The 16,695-nt window shown below is 49.5% G+C and overlaps 1 protein-coding gene across 5 annotated transcripts in view; it reads right to left on the bottom strand.

Moving 5' to 3' along the window:
- The window catches only part of IGSF21 (immunoglobin superfamily member 21), a 271,595-nt gene that overhangs the window by 28,006 nt on the left and 226,894 nt on the right, over positions 1 to 16,695 (bottom strand). For all 5 annotated transcript variants that reach the window (XM_031002237.3, XM_055354358.2, XM_004024773.5 and 2 more), the window contains exon 4: positions 15,466 to 15,584. In XM_031002237.3, the coding sequence (XP_030858097.3) occupies positions 15,466 to 15,584 (119 nt within the window). The remainder of the gene's footprint in view (positions 1 to 15,465; positions 15,585 to 16,695) is intronic.

A 16,695-nucleotide genomic window follows, 5' to 3' on the forward strand; every position in this document is an offset into this window, starting at 1 on the left:
CAACTTCTGGCCAGGGTGGCAGGGCTTGATTGAGAGTGAGGGTGTCTCAGAGACCCAGTGCCTGAGGCCTCTTCCCTTGGCCTTGCCATGACCCAGGTATTGGGACCTCGAATGCACTTTTGTTCCCTAGGAAATACTCTCTCCACCCTCACTCCTGCTCCCCACCCACAGGCTACTGCAGGGAGAGTCCCCTGGCCCGTCTGGCTCTTGAGGCATCCTGGCCATGGGCTCCCCATATCCAATGGATGGATGGCACTGGATTCAGGGTCTCTCCTTCCCTCTCTGCCTGTGGCCAAGCCAAGTGGACAGTGGGTGAGCAGGGCCCGTGACAGCCTGGAGGAACGAGGGCCCTTTCCTCACCACCCACTGCTTCCTCAGGACTGGGCACAGCAGTGGACCTTCCATGGGCTCAGGGCCAGGGCTGACGATTATATCGTGCTTCGGACACCTACCAGCTGGGTAACCTTGGCAAGCCACTTATCCCTGCTGCACCTCATTTTCGTCGTGTGATTTGTTATTTTTGTAATTTAGTTTTTTTGTTTTTGTTTTTGTTTTTGTTTTTTTTTTAAGAGATGGGGTCTCCCTATGTTGTCCAAGCTGGTCTTGAACTTCTGGGCTCAAGAGATCATCCCATATCGGCCTTCCAAAGTGCTAGGATTACAGGAATGAGCCACACTGCGCTTGGCTAGTTTCCTCATCAGTGAAATGGGATCATCATAAGATCTACTTTCTAGGGATCTTGTGAGCACTACGTAAAGTATGTAGACCCACACCTGGCACCTGCCAACTGATGAATAAATGTCAGCTGTGGTGAGTGTTGTTGTGGTGAGTGCTGTTGTGATGATATGTTACTCCCTGCCCCTTCTCATGCCTTGGGTTCCTGCCATGCAGGGGTGCCCCCTCTTGCCATTGCTTTTCTGCCCCTCATTGTTGCATATAGAGCTCCTTCTGCCTGCAGCGCCTCCTGTCCTATCTCTTCACCAGCCTGCTAGGCCCAGCTCCATGCCACCTCCTCCATGGAGCCTTCCTGATGCCCTCCTCTGGAGGAAGGACTCCCTCCTTCCTCATCTCTTAGCTTGCACCCTAGTCCTCCCCCATCATCCTTATTTTTCTTCTGCTGGAATTCTGGAAACCTGTGCCCTTCTCTCTCTCACCCATCATTCATGGACTCCTTGAGGGCCAACACTGGACCTTAAGTCCCAGAGCAGAGAGGCCAAGCTCTGGCTTCAGAGAGAGGAGCTTGGACACTCCATTTGGTCACTCCCTAAGTCACGGGGTCTTGGGTAAGTTGCTTCTTCTCTCTGAGCCTCGGTTTCCTCTTCTGTAAAAATGGGAATAACAAGAATGACCACCTTAGTAGCTGTTGTGAGAATTAAACCAAAGAAAGCTCTTAAAGAACTTAGTATAATGCCTGGCACTCAGTGAGCACTCAATCAGTGCTAGCTTTTGTTATGAAAATTATTGTGATTATTGCTCCTAGGGAGTGAGTGAAGTCTTCCTGCCTCAGAGTTGGTTTTCAAACCCAGATTGCTTGGCTTGGGAGCTTCTCTACAGCACATGAGCTTCTCATATGCAGATGGGGAAACTGAGTCCAGGGATTCACTGCAAGTTGGCAGCAAAGTCAGGGCTGCTGAGCTTCAGACCAAGCCGACTTGCAGTGTGATCTTGGCCTCAGTCTCCCTTTCTGTACCTGAGGCAGTAGGATCACCTCTCTCTCCCTAAGAGTGCCTGTGAGCAGCATTCCTCCAGAGGCAGCTATAGCCTCCTCAGGCTGTGATCCCTGCTCTCCCAGCTCCTGATACAGCTGTTAACACCTGTAACTTCCACTTCCTGCCTGCCCCTTAAATCACTGGGCCCGAGGCACTGCAGTTTCAACAGCCACATATCACTAGTAATTAAAGGGCCTGTTCCAGGGAGGGGAAGTTTACCTTCTGCTGGAGCCACTAAATCCAGCTCCCAGGGGTGGAGAGGATAAAGCATCGTACTGACCTCACACTTGTCAAGGTTTAATGATGCACCTGCAGGCCTGCTCTGGCGGGGCCTGGGAGGCTGAAGCTGATCTGACTCTGGAACAAGAGGGGAGCCCTGGTATGTGAGACACAGAAGGTCCAGGGAGTTGGTGAGGGCCCCAGGGGGCTTCAGACACCTGCCTAGATAATTCCAGAAGCAGATGAATCCCTTCAGTTGGCTCAGGAGGGCTCAATGGGCCATCTCATGAGAGGCTGTAGAGAAGCTCCCAAGCCAGGCAATCTGGGTTTGAAAACAAACGCTGCCACTTACTCACTGTGTGACCTTGGGCAAGTTACTTAACCTCTCTGGGTCTCAATTTCTTCATTTATTAAAATAAGAATACTAGAAATACCCATCTCCTAAGGATTGTGAGGATTAAATGAATTTATATATTTAAGTGCCTGGAGCAACATTTGGTACCTTATAACTGAAAAATTCATTGCTATTAGACTGTATCCTGGCTGTCCTATATCAAAATGAATTTCTAATTTGTATAGCTATCTTGAGGGAGATGGGACTCTCTCAGTGCTCCCCCCACAGCAGGTGCACAGTAGGTGCTCACAAATATTGCTTGAATCAAAGGATTTGTAAGCATGAGAAACGAATGAGCAAGTGGTCTGTTTCCACCCTAGGCTCCGAGTTCCCTTGGAGAGAGGCTGATTATAATCTGCTAGCTCTATTCCCCAGGGACAAGATGCACCAAAAACTGTGTGCTGCTTGACTGGGTTGTCTGCTTTATCCAGTCACAATAATGGGTCAGAGGTTTCAAAGGCCTCGCTTCCCTCCTGAGCTCAGGGCCTCAGATCCCCACGGAAGGAGAGTGGCAATCAGAATATTTAGATTCAAACTCTAGCCTTCCTTTTATTAGCAGACTCAGTTTTCTTCTCTGTAAAATGGGGATACAGATCCCCATCCCACTGAATTCCAGGACTGTTGGGAGGCCCTTGATCCAGAGGTCCATATGGCTACCACATTGTCCCACACTCAGAGAGGTGGATGTCCCTCTGTTTTCCTGACAGCTTCATGGAGTGGGAACGTCAAGGGCTCTGGTACCAGAAGACCTGAGCTCCAATCTCAGCGCCACTCACTGCTGTGGGACAGTGGGCATGTCTCCTGACCTCTGTGGGCACTCATACTGAGGCACCACAGGCTCTGCCCTGCAGGCCGTAGGGGGATTAGAGGGACAGCTGATGGAATGAGCTGGGCCTGTTCCTGGGTGAGGGTGGGCTATGGTCAAGGGCACTTCTTTGCAGAACTGTGTTCAGAGAGGGAGGGAGGGAAGGTTCTAGAAGCCTGTCCAGGAGGCAGTCAGCAGGCTTGGACCTTTGGGGCTGATGCTGGGAAGTGACTGTTCTTGCTAGATGACCCAGTTAGCTTCAAAATGCTCCTCCGAGCCCCAAACCCATCTGTCTGGCCCCTCTCTCAACTGGCGCTCAGCCGGTGACCTCAGCTGGCTGGGAGGCCCGTGGCAGGCAGGCGAGCAGCATGGGTGTCCTTCCTCCAGCTCCCTGACCAGGTCCAGGCACTCAAGACGACAGTGTCCCGTCTCTGAACATGCTCACATCCAGCTCAGGGGCCCCTGACCACTCCTGCCTCAGTCCTGTGGGCTGCAGCCCCCACTCCAGCCAGCTTGTGGTAGCTCAGCACAGCCAGCTGTCTCAGGCCCCCCACTTCTCATTCTGTTGCCCTTCTCAGAAGCTCCGGCTGGCAGGGAGGAGGCCTGTAGAGGTCCGTAGGCCCTGGCCTCTCCACCCCAGCGGCCCATTTTCTGCGGTCGCTGGCTGCTGAGTGAGATCACGTGGTTGCATTGGAACCTTCTCAGAGGACCATCTCCATCCAGTGCCAGGTCCGCCGTGTCTCCACATCTGTTCCCATCTTTCCAATTGGTCCCCATGTCCTGTGGCTTCTGCTTGAAAAGGCCTCTTATGTCCGGCCACTGCATTTATTGTCCTAAGTTGGCTCCTATCGTCTCTGTTCTTCTAACTTCCTGCCCTGTCCTAACAATGATGCCAGCATCTGGGCCAAGCACTTCCTGTACGCCCAAACGTGCCATCTTATTCATTCCTTGAGACAGCCCATAGGGTAAAAAGCATGATTACCTTCAGTTTCCAGAGGAGGAAACTGAGGCTTGGAAAGGAAAAGCCACAGCAAGACAGTGGAGGGCGTGTGATTGGACTCCGGGCTGCTGGCTGCATCCTCTTTCCTGACCACCTTTGCCAGCACCCAGGGTGGGAGGCCACAGATGTCACTGCCTGGCTTTGAGAGCTCCCACAGGGCCATTGTCACTTCTCATAGTTCTGACCCTACCCTCAGCTCCACTGACATTTACAGGGTGAGGGATGAAGCCAAATACGTAGGAAGTAAGAATAGCTTTCCTCCTCCAGACCACTCACTGTGAGCTACGGACACAGCCCTTCACTTGTCTGTTACATTTCATGCCCCAACAGGTGGTACTGTAACCCCTGTTCAGCAAAAAGGGACACTGAGGTCTAGGGAAATGAAATAAACTTTCAAAAGCCACATTCCAGTGAGAGGTGGGGGAGCATAGTGGCTGGGTCCCTGCGCTTGGCAGGCAGCCTGACTGGGTTTGAATTCTAGTTCTGTGTCCTTGGGCACATTTTATAACCCCTCAGTTTTCACATTTGTAAAATGGATAAAGTAATCACAGAATCGACCTTAGAAGGCTGTTATAAATGATATAGCAGGTGTTAAGCAGAACAGTCCCTGGTATGTAGTAAATGCTCAATAAACATTAACCATAGCCGGGTGCGGTGGCTCACGCCTGTAATCCCAGCAACTTGGGAGGCTGAAGTAGTTGGATCATCTGAGGTCAGGAGTTCAAGACCAGCCTGGCCAACATGGAGAAACATGTCTCCACTAAAAATACAAAAATTAGCTGGACGTGGTAGTGCGTGCCTATAATCCTGGCTACTCAGGAGGCTGAGGCACAAGGATGGCTTGAACTCAGGAGGCGGAGGTTGCATTGAGCTAAGACTGCACCACTGCACCCCAGCCTGGGCAACAGAGTGAGACTCTGTCTCAAATAAATAAATAAAAAAACAAGCAAACATTAACCACTTTTATTACTATTAGTTGCAGAACCTGGTAGAAAAGTCATGTCTGAACCCAAAGCCCATACCCTTAGCCACTCCTCAACTCTCTAAGGAAGTAAACTCCATTTATGGTCAAGCTAATTTACTAGAGAGATCATTCTTCAGTGGGGGATTATCTAGCCTCCACCTTTTCTAGTTTGGAGGGGCTGGGCATCTGCATGTCACTCACCCAGACTGGTAAGAAGGGGTGCAGGCAGAGGGAGAGGGCTTGGGAATGGGCTTGTCCAGGCTTTTGCTTGGGGAATAAGAGTAGCCCCAGCCTGGTCCTCAGACCCTGGGGGTTTCTGGGGTAAGAGGTGGAAGCTCGTGTTCATACCTCCTCCCCCTCCGTGCTCTGGGAATTCTCTGCAGCTCTGGCCTGGATCCCAGCCAGCCCATGCCTCCATCTGCAGCCTCCTCGCTTCCCCTGTGGAGCAGCAGCCTGGATCCCTGGAATCTGTGGCCACAGTAATCGCCTGGAGCCAGTTAATGTAATTAGCCCAAGTCTGGCAGGTGGTTCATCCACTCAGGCTCTAAGACAGAGGAAGGAGCTGATCATTTTCCACCCAGCAGACATCCTGGGAAAGGAGGTAGCTGAGGCTCTGAATCTTGCCTTTCTGGGGATTTCCCAGGGATCTCAGACTGGCATCCTCCCTCCACTGACCTACCCTGCCCCTTGGACCACCATACACACCACGGTGTGGCGGCTTTGCTTGGAAGAAGCCCCACTTCCCCCACAGCTGTCCTGTGCACAGACAGCCTTCTTGAAAGGGGATTCTGCAAACTGAACTCTCCTTTCCCATTGCTGTCCCCCAGAGAAGCACAGTGGTGTTACTTCTGTTGTGGTCAGGCCTACAGGAGATCAGCAGACCTCTGAGAGGGGCGAGGTCTGCCCTCAGCCCTCAGATCTCCTTAGCTCACTTGGAGGTATAGAGTATTCTTCTTCCCAAGTCAAAAGAAGTTCTTCCAGCCTGACCAACAGAGTGAGACCCTGTGTCTACAAAAATTTTTTAAAATTAGCCAAGCATGGTGGCACACACCTATAGTCCCAGCTACTAGGGAGGCTGAGGCAGGAGGATTGCTTGAGCCTGGGAGGTTGAGGCTGCAGTGAGCTATGGTTGCACCACTGCACTCCAGCCTGGGTGACAGAGTGAAAAAGAAAAGAGAGAAGTTCTTGGCACTCTGATTATTGGTCCTGGAAATTTGCTTCTTTTTCCAGAGGGGAGTGCCAGGCTGGGATTCCAGAGAATCACGTTCAAGAATCTGGTCTTAGAAAGCAAGAATCCAGCTCTCCAGAAATCCAAGGTTCTGGCTGGGCCTCCTGGAAGTAGACTCAGCCTTCATTACCCCCAGGACCTTCTGTACTCTCTTTTCCTCTGGGAACCCTCACCAGTCCCAGGGTAAGTTTCTTTTAAGGGGAAAGGTCGAGAAACTGAACAGGAGAGCTTCCTGTGAAACTCATTGCCTAAAGTCACATAGCTGGAGAGTAAGAGCCAGGCTGGAGGTGGCAGATGGTTAGAAAAGCACCAGACGTGCACAGGGATAGACATATAGAGCAGTGAAACAGAATGGAGAGTCTGGAAATAAACTCGCACTTTCACAGTCAATTGATTTTCGACAAGGATGCCAAGATAATTCAATGGGGATAGAATAGTGTGTTCGACAAATGGTGCTGGGACAACCGGACATCCACATGCAAATGATGAAGTTGGACCCCTCCCTCACACCATATATAAAAATAAACTTGAAATGCATCATCAACTTAAATGTAAGAGCTAAAACTATACAAACTCCTAGAAGAGAAATACAGGAGTAAGTTGTGACATCGAGTTAGGAAAAGCCTCCTTAAATAGACACGAAAAGCACAAGTGACAAAAGAAAAAATAGATAAACTGGATTTCATTGACATTAAAATATTTTGTCCTTCAAAGGACACCGTGGAGAAAGTAAAAAGACAATCTACACAATGGGAGAAAAATATGCAAATGATATACCTGATAAGGGACTTACACGTAGGTCAGATAGAGAACTCTTACAACTCAATCATAAAAAGAAAAATAAGGCCATTGAAAATGACCAAAGGCTCCGAGTAGATATTTCTCCAAAGAAGATGTCCAAATGGCCAAGAAGCACAGGAAAGGACGTACAGTGTCATTGGCCCTGAGGGAAATGCCAATCAAAGCCACAAAGAGACATCACTCCACATTCACTAGGATCCACTAGGATGGCTATATTCAAAAAGACAGATAGTAACAAGTGTCGACAAAGATGTGGAGAAGTTGGGACTCATATGCAGTTGGTGGGAATATAACACAGTGCAGCCACTGTGGAAAACTGTCTGGAAGCTTCTCAGAAGTTTAAATGCAGAGTCATTGTTTGACTCAGCAGTTCTACTCCGAGGATACATACCCAAGAGAACTGAAACTACACGTTCACACAAAAACTTGCACGTGAATGTTTATAGCAGCGTTGTTCATAATAGCCAAAAAGTGGAAACAACCCAGATTTCCATCCACTGAGGAATGCATAAACAAAATGTGATCTATCCATACGAAGGAATATTATTCAGCATTGAAAATGAATGAAGTACTGGTACCTGCGACAATATGGATGAACCTTGAAGACATTATGCAAAGCGAAAGAAGCTAGCCACAAAAGACCACATATTGTATAATCTCATTCATATTAAATATCCAGAACCAGCAAATCTATAGAGACAGAAAGGGTGTTTGTGGCTGCCTATGACTGAGGAGAAGAGGGACAATGTGGGGTGGTGTGTAACTGCTGATGGGTACAGGGTTTCTTTGGAGGACGATGAAAATGTTCTAAAATTGATTGTGGTGGTAGAGGCACAACTCTGTGAATATGCTAAAACCACTGTTTTGTACACTTTACATGAGCGAATTGCATGTTATATGAATTGTATCTCAATAAAACCATATTTTAGGAAAACCAAAGGGCCGGGCATGGTGGCTCATGCCTGTAATCCCAGCACTTTGGGGGGCCGAGGCGGGAGGATCACTTGAGGTCAGGAGTTCAAGACCAGCCTAGCCAACATGGAGAAACCTCGTCTCGACTAAAACTAGAAAAATTAGCCAGGCATGGTGGTGTATGTCTGTAACCCCAGTTACTTGAGAGGCTGAGGCAGGAGAGTCTCTTGAGCCTTGGAGGCAGAGGCTGCAGTGAGCTGAGATCATGCCACTGCACTCCAGCCTGGGGGACAGAGCAAGACTGTCTCAAGACAAAACAAAACAAAACAGAGCAAACAAACAAACAAACAAAAAACAAGGAAAATGCACCAGGCACACTTAATAAAAATCAGTAGAACATACTGAAAAAAGACAAACCAACCAGAAACGTCATGTAAAGTTCATTAACATCTGTTCTTTGGGGTGGAAGCTGTGTTTCCTGGCTCCAGACTTGCAAAGCATATGGTGTGGTTTGTTGCCTCTGGCCTCAGGTTCCAAAAGTCTACTTCATCTGCCAACCTCACTTGGAAGCTTCCAGAAGAGAGACAAGGATCCCAAGATAGAACATTTTATTAATGTGTACCAATACTTTATGAGTCTGGGCTTCCTACTCATTGGTAAACTTCTAGAGGAGCAGAGATGTTAACATGCAGGATGGCTATATACCCCTGCCCTGCCACACACTGGCTGGGTGATGTAGGGAAGTGACATTACCTCTCAATTTCTTCATCTGCTAAAGAGAAAGTGATAGTACTCACCTTGCAGAGCTTTTGTGAGTGTTCAGTGAGTTAACACAAGAAGAGTTTAGCACAGCGCCTGCATATTAGTCAGTGCCCAACGAAGGGTGACCCACGGGGTTGGGAGCAGAGAGTGTCAGCTTCAGAGTCAGACAGGGAATCTTGGTGTGCTACATCCTGACTCAGTTACTGCTGTGGGTTGAATTATGTCCCTGAAGATGATGTGTTGAAGTTCTGACCCACAGTCCGTATAAATGTAACCTTATTTGGAAATAGGGTCCTTGCAATTGTGCTAAAGGTAAGATGAGGTCACACTGGATTAGGGTGAGTCCTAATTCAATGACTGATGTCCTTATAAGGAGCAAATCTGTTGAGGTAGGCACAGTGTCTCATGCCTGTAGCACTTTGGGAGGCCAAGGTGAGTGCATTGCTTGAACTCAGGCATTTGAGGCCACCCTGGGCAACAGAGCAAGATTGTGTCACACACACACACAAAAAAAAAAAAAAGAGAAGAAGAAGGAGAAGGAGGGGGAGGAGGAGAAGGAGAAGAAGAAGAAGAAGAAGAAGAAGAAGAAGAAGAAGAAGAAGAAGAAGAAGAAGAAGAAGAAGAAGAAGAAGAAGAAGAAGAAGAAGAGGAAGAGGAACAATAAGAAGGAGAAGAAGAAGAAGGAAAAAAAGGAGGGGGAGGGGGAGGAGGAGGGAGAAGAGGAGGAAAGAAGAAAGAAGGAGAAGGAGAAGAAGCAGAAGCAGGAGCAGGGGCAGAAGCAGAAGCAAATCTGAACACAGGGACAGGAACACAGAGCCAGAGAGAGAAGACCGTATGATGAGAGAGGCAGAGATCGGCATGATGCATCTGTAAGCCAGGGAACTCCAAGGATTGCCAGCAACACCAGAGGCAAGGGGAGGGACAAGGAAGGACTTTTCCCTTGCATGGGGAGCATGGCCTTACTGACACCTTGATTTCAGGCTTCTAGGACTAGCACTGTGAGACAATACATTGCTGTGGTTTTAAGCCACCCAGTTTGCAGTAATTTGCTATGGGAAGCCCCAGAAACTAGTTTCGTCCTCTGTACCATGAAGCTATTTCCCTTAGAGAATGTGAGTCCAGGGAGCAAGGACCTTGTCTTATTGTCAGTGTATCCACAGCACCTAGAATTGTGCTTGGCACCTGGGGAATGCTCAGTAAGTCACTGAATCACTGACATGAATGAATGAAGTCCATATAGCTCACCTCTTTTGAATGTTACCTTCTCAGAGAGGCCACGTTGACCTAGAACAGCCCCATCCCTGACGGGTTTTTCCTGACATTGCTTTACCACCCACTGACATCCCATTTGTCTCCGCATCTCTTCACTTGCTCATCTTCTGCCTCCCCTATTGCACTGTCTGTGAGGACCAGTTTTTTGTTTGTTTGGTTTTTTTTTTTGTCTTTCTTGTTCATTGGAAACTCCAGTGCACACAACAGTGCCTGCAACGTACTAGGTGCTCAATAAATATATGTTAAATGAATGAACACACAAATGAATAAATGCAAATTAGAATGTCCATGTATGTGGGCATCCAAGTCACCTTATAATATATTTGAACAAAAAAGACATTCTGATATGCTGTTTTACCAGAAAGGAAACTCAATACTAGACCGTCCATGTCAAAAGTAGACACTAACTGGGATTTGGACCCAGGTCTGCTGGACTCCAAGTTCAGTGCTCCTTTCAGAGGGTTTGAGAAGTGGGGGAGGTGCTGGATAGCAGTGGATGAGAGAACCAAAAATGGGGATGGGGACAGGAAGGCAGGCAAGGGCACAGACATTCTGTGTTCCTTCCAGACTCCTACATGTTCCGAAAGGCAAACAGCCCCACCCATCCATCAGAATTCGTTGTTGTTGTTTGGTTTTATTGGTTTGGTTTTGTTTCATTTTTGGAGACAGGGTCTCACTGTTGCCCAGGCTAGAAAGCAGTGGCGTGATCTCAGCTCACTGCAGCCTTTACCTCCCAGGCTCAAGTAATCCTCCCACCTCAGCCTCCTGAGTAGCTGGGACTACAGGCACATACCACCACAGCCCAGCTAATGTTTTGTAGAAACGGGATTTCGCCAGGTTGCCCAGGCTGGGCTAGAACTCCTGGGCTCAAGAGATCCACCCACCTCAGCCTCCGGAAGTACTGGGATTAGACATGTGAGCCGCCATGCCAGGACCATCGGAGTTTTTGAGCGACCTAGTTAGGGCTCGGTCTCAAGGAAGTCCCCACTCTCTGCACTCTGTCCCCACTCCAGTGCTTGTTTGAGGTTTGTGTGACTCATGGCCTTTGGGTCAAGGGGAGGGAAATTTCCTTTGGGAGTTCAGGCTGCTGTATAAGTACCTGCTCTGGGCTCAGGCAGACCAGGTGGGACGCCCCGCTCCTGCTCACCCTGCTCTGTCACTCACGTGGATGTACCCCTTAAACTCTCGGAGCCTCTGCTCCATCATCCGTAAAATGGGGGTGACCAGGCCCACATCCAAGGGCTTTTGTGAGGTATTAACTGTGGGTTGAACACTGAGCTCAATGCTGGCACGCAGAGGGTGGCCTTGCTTTTTAGCTTTGGGTTGAAAGGGCCCCACTCGGTGGCAGAGAAACCCTGCCCCTTGGCATTCCAGAGGAGCCAGAAGTGCAGAGTCTTTTAACTTCGGTGGGGATGGGAGTGGGGTGCCTGGCTCTCACAACATTTAATTGATTGTAACAGCGCACCCTTAACACGCTCCCTCCCCGCTAACCTGCACCCCCAGAAGAACCTTCAAAATCCTTCCATGACTGTGTATAATGCGTTCCTGGGGCCCAGCACGCAACTTTCAAATTGGCTTACAATTTATCTGCAGCTCGGATAAAAACATTTTAATGACTGTGTGCAGCATACACCCTTGGTGTCACCCACGGGGCTCCCAAATGTCTTTCCCCACCACACAGTGGGATGTTATAGGCGTGAAATTACAGCTGCACTCGCGTTTTCGTCTTCACCCGGAGGCCTCTGGAAATGGCCGCGTTAGAATGTGCTGGATGTGGACGTGTGGATGGTAGACTGGGGTGCTGGGCTTTCTGGTGGAACTGCTCTGTGCTTTGAGGCAGGTGGGCCCTGGGCCGCCCCCGGCTCCTTGGGTCTCCTTCTCCCCACTGTCCTGGGAGCTTCCCATTGACCTCCAAACTGGGGAGGGTCTGTCTTGCCCCAGTTTGGTTGCAGTGGCCCTTAGGGTCCCGTGTGGCACAAAAGAGACCCCAATGTTCAGTGACCTCTGCTCACTTGAAGAGAGGGTCTTTGTGTGTGAACGCAATGCCGCAGATGAACCAAAGCAATGAGTCGATTTTAATTTTTGAAACCTGCCCTGAAACATATTTGAAGGAGACGTTCACAGAGATTGGTCTAATTGTGCCTGGTTTGTAACTGACCCGACTACTATTTGTCATTAAGAGATACTATTTATTGATCATCCAGAATGTGCCAAGCCTCAGGCCCAGAACATTCTGTTCCATAGATTATCTCATTTAACCCTCCAACCTCGGCCAAGTCCCATGCCCCTCTGAGCCAGGTCTGTGCAATGGGCTCATTGTGGTGCCCGCCTCCCAGGCCTATGTGGTCGATGGGTTACAGGAGATGCTGTATGAGAAACACTCAGCTACGCCGCCTCCCCTGGCCCTCCCCTCACCATTCAGGACCTTGGTGAGCTACAGAAGCCACGCTGCTCTGGCACAGAGATAACCCCCACCCTATAAGGCCTGGAGCAAATTCATTCCCTTCCCTGGGTCTCAGTCTCTTCATCTGTGAGTTAGAGATAATAGTAATCCCCCATGCGCGGATCTGCAGTGAGGATTGGGTGATGTCCTCAATGTGAAAGCCCCTCTGAAATTGCTCAGATCGGGCAAGTGTGGGGCATTGCCGTCATTATGACAGTTGGGATATATCCTGGCTCCTTCCATAGGTGCATGGTGCCAGGACATGCAGACCTTTGGGGAAGAAGCCCAGAGAAGGTGAGTAAGGAGAGACCCCTGTCTCTGCCACTCCCAGAGACACACCCTGGCTTCCAGGTCGCCACGGTGCATGAAGCTGTGTTCCCAGAGCAGTCATTCCTCAGACTAGTGCAGGGCTCTTTGGAGCTGTGAATGGGGGACTTCTCTTTGCTGGGGCCAAAACCAGGGGCAAGAGGGAGGCAGCCACAGTTGTGCCCAGGAGTGGGCACACCAGAGACAGTGATAATAAAAACAACAGTGTCCAAGTAACTGAGCTCTTCAATGATATTCTTGATGAGGTAGGTGTTCTGCAAACTTTATCTACTTTAAGCCTCACAGCCACCCTAGGAGGGAAGCATCCTTATCCCTGTTTTACAGATGGGGAAATTGAGGCCCACAGGAGCACACTCCCTTGCTCAGCAGAGACCATCAGGCCAGTTGTGCAACCTGAGTGAGTCCCATGAGATCACTCTGTGCCTCAGTTTCCTCACCTAGTGGATGGAGTAAGGGATTCACAAGTGTTGGAGCTGGGAGGGAGTGTATGATTGTCTGGTCAACCCTCTGATGATACATGATATGGTTTGGCTGTGTCCCAACTCAAATCTCATCTTATACTGTAGCTCCCACAATTCCCATGTGTTGTAGGAGGGACCCAGTGGGAGATAACTGAATCATAGTGGTCGGTCTTTCCTGTGCTATTTCTCATGATAGTGAATAAGTCTCACAAGATCTGATGGTTTTATAAAGGGGAGTTTCCCTGCACAAGTTCTCTTCTCTTGTCTGCCACCATGTGAGATGTGTCTTTCACCTTCCACGGTGATTGTGAGGCCTCCCCAGCCACGTGGAACTGTGATTCCATTAAACCTCTTTCTTTTGCAAATTGCCCAGTCTTGGGTATGTCTTTATCAGCAACATGAAAATGGACTAATACAGTACAGATGGGGGAAATTGAGGCCACAGAAGGAGAATAACCTGCTCAGGGTTCTTTGGTGAAGTAATGGGAAGTGTGGGCCTCATGGAGGGATGGTTTTTAAGGACTCTGGCCTTGCTTGAAGGCACCTTAGATTGAGGCCTTAGTGCAGTGTCTTCACTGCCTCCAGCAACGCGACAGAGCTGGCCTTGGAGTCAAGATGCCTGAGCTCTGGCCCAACACTGAGCTGCCTGATATCATAGGAGGATTTTGTGATCTTGGCTGTGTGACTTTAGGCAAGTTGCTTGCTTTCTCTGTGATCCATTTCTGCATCTGCAAAATGGAGTTAATGCTAGCATGTACCCTCGGATTGGTTGTGAGGACTAAATGACATAACACATGTAAAGCACTCAGCCCAATAGCTGCAGAGGGGCCTTCCCTGAGTCCCCTCCCTATGCTAGCAGCCACCCACCTGCAGTCACTCTTTATCCCTTTACTCTGCTTTATTTCCTTCCAGCATGTTGCAGGCTCTTTTTGATTCATCTATGCATGTGTTTCATGCTTGTCTCCTGCAAAATCTCTACAGATAAGCATTTGTCCTATAAAAAGTTTGGGTCCATTCCCGGCCACTTCATAGGTAGGTGCTCAGTACATTGTGATGCATAAATGATTGGTTAAGTACATGTCTCTCATCAGACTGGGAGTTCCTTGATGGTGCAAACTGAGTTCTGTCCCTCCTAGGTTCCCTGGTGCGGCCAACCCAGGGCCAGGCACCCAAACGCTGCTAGTTCCTTTATCAGAGGAGCTGAGTGGTGCATGAGTAACTGCGAGAGAGGGGCTTTTCCTGGCAATGCCACCTCCTGCATCGTGGCTCCATCGGGAAGCCAGAACCACCATGGGTGTGCTGCAGGAATCAATGTCCCTCTGGAGGTCTGGCCTTTGGAGGTTTTCAATTTCCCCAGAAGCGGCGGCTTTCAGTGGGGCCTTTATGCTTTCATTGATTGCCTATGTACCGCAAGCTTTGTTTCCCTGATACATATTATTTGATAAGAAAACCGGAGAACACAGAGTCTGGAGTCAAGGCCAAGTCCCCAGCATCCTTGCAATAGAGCCAGAATCCAAAGGTGTGTATCTGACAAGAACATTAGAGCCAGTGGGGGCTTCTGAGAACGTGCAGAGCAGCATTCTTGTTTTACACATGGGGAAACTGAGTCTGGGATGGGGATAGACTTACCCAAGGACCCAGCCAGCTAGAGACAGACACCAGTATTATTACCTCCATTTTACATGTGCATAAATGGAGGCATGGGGAGAGGGTGAGAACCCAGGAGCTCTGAATCCCAGCCATGAGCGCTTTCTAATTCATCTCCAGATCCTATGCCCTCTCCATTAAGGCCTCAGGAGGTGCAGGGGAATTTTTTGGCTGAGGGGCAGAATAGTTCCCTCTGCAGCAGGTGTGCATCTCAGCTGAGGTGCTATCCTTCACTCCCTGGGGAGGGTCCTGTTGGGGTACCTGTGCTGAGAAGGGGACCTCCTGAGGGGAGGCCCATGGGGGGCAAGACTTCACGGGTCACACCTTGGCTCAGCTTGGTCTGGTTGCCCCTCCACAACAAGGGCAGGAAAGGGAAGACACCAGCACAACAGAACTTCTGGTGGATGGCCCCCAGGATGGCCACTCTGTGCACGCATGAGTGCCTGTGTGCACACATTCACACACTCAAGCATACTCGTCCTCCTCACTGAGACACCAGGGGCCAGTGGCCCTGCACTCACCCATGACGTTGAGGAAGATGTTGCCTGATGCCAGGACCACCTTCTCCCTGGTGGCGCGGTCGTAGATGCCCACATGGCACTCATAGGGACCATTGTCCGAGATCCGGACCTCGGGCAGCCTGGGGGAGGCAGAAGACAGGGTGAGGGCCCATCATCGTGCGGCTGGGTGAGGCAGCGTTCAAGGAAACTCATCCTGATGCCCACTGGTGCAGCCTCCACTAACAAACACAGGCCTGTGTGCTGGGCTGGGAGGAGGGGAGCATTTATGGAACACCGACTGTATGCAGACCCCGTGCTCGGCATCTCAGACAGTGAAGGTGTGGACTGTGTTCAGCCAGAGCCCAATTTGTGCTCAGTGGGTCCTGGAGCAGTTATTTAGCCTGTTGGCTTCCATGAGCCTGGGATGGTGCCCACTTCCAGGGAGCTGTGAGGATGGCACAGGTGAAGAGGTGTGGGCATTTAGTATGTCGCTGCATGCAGTATGGGCCCAAAACTGTCACTGGAGGCATTGGCTCCCTCTTTCCTCATGACGGCCTCCACATAGGGTCCATATTCCCATTTCATAAACAAGGAAACTGAGGCTCAGGACGGAACTCAATTGCTAATAAGAACCAGTATGGAAATTTGAATTTCCCTCTCCATGCCACCATGCTGCCGCTTCATGCCCAGTCCTGAGATCATGGAAGAGAAAGACAATAAAATTCAGGTCCCAAAGGAGCCCCCATCCCAGTGGACAAGGAGGTAGAGAAGCTGATCTGGGTTCCACACTCACATGGAAAAGCGTGAGCTTATCTGAGCTTAGGTTGGGGAGCAGCCACTTCCACCTCTGAGGTGGTTGGGAGGGTGTCTCAGAAGAGGTGATCCCTAAGGATGGGAGAGACCCCCTCAAACCTGCTTTCAGACTTTTCTCCTAAAAGTCCAGAGAGTAAATATTTTAGGCTTTCTTGCCCTTTACAACTGCAATTCAACCCTGTCCTTGCAGCACAAAAGCAGCTACAATCGGTGCGTAAACAAATTGGTGCAACTGTGCTCCAATAAAACTTTACTTATGATCATTTAAATTTGAATTTCATGTAATTTTCATTTGCCATACAATATCCTTCTTCTGTTTTTTTCTCCAACCATTTCAAAGTATAAAAAGCATTCTCAGTTCACAAGTTGTGAAAAAATAGGCGATGGGCTAGATTTGGCCTGCAGGCTGTAGTTGGACGGCTCCTGTTCTGGATCTTT

This window comes from Gorilla gorilla, chromosome 1 (assembly GCF_029281585.2).
Source record: "Gorilla gorilla gorilla isolate KB3781 chromosome 1, NHGRI_mGorGor1-v2.1_pri, whole genome shotgun sequence".
NCBI lineage: Eukaryota > Metazoa > Chordata > Mammalia > Primates > Hominidae > Gorilla > Gorilla gorilla.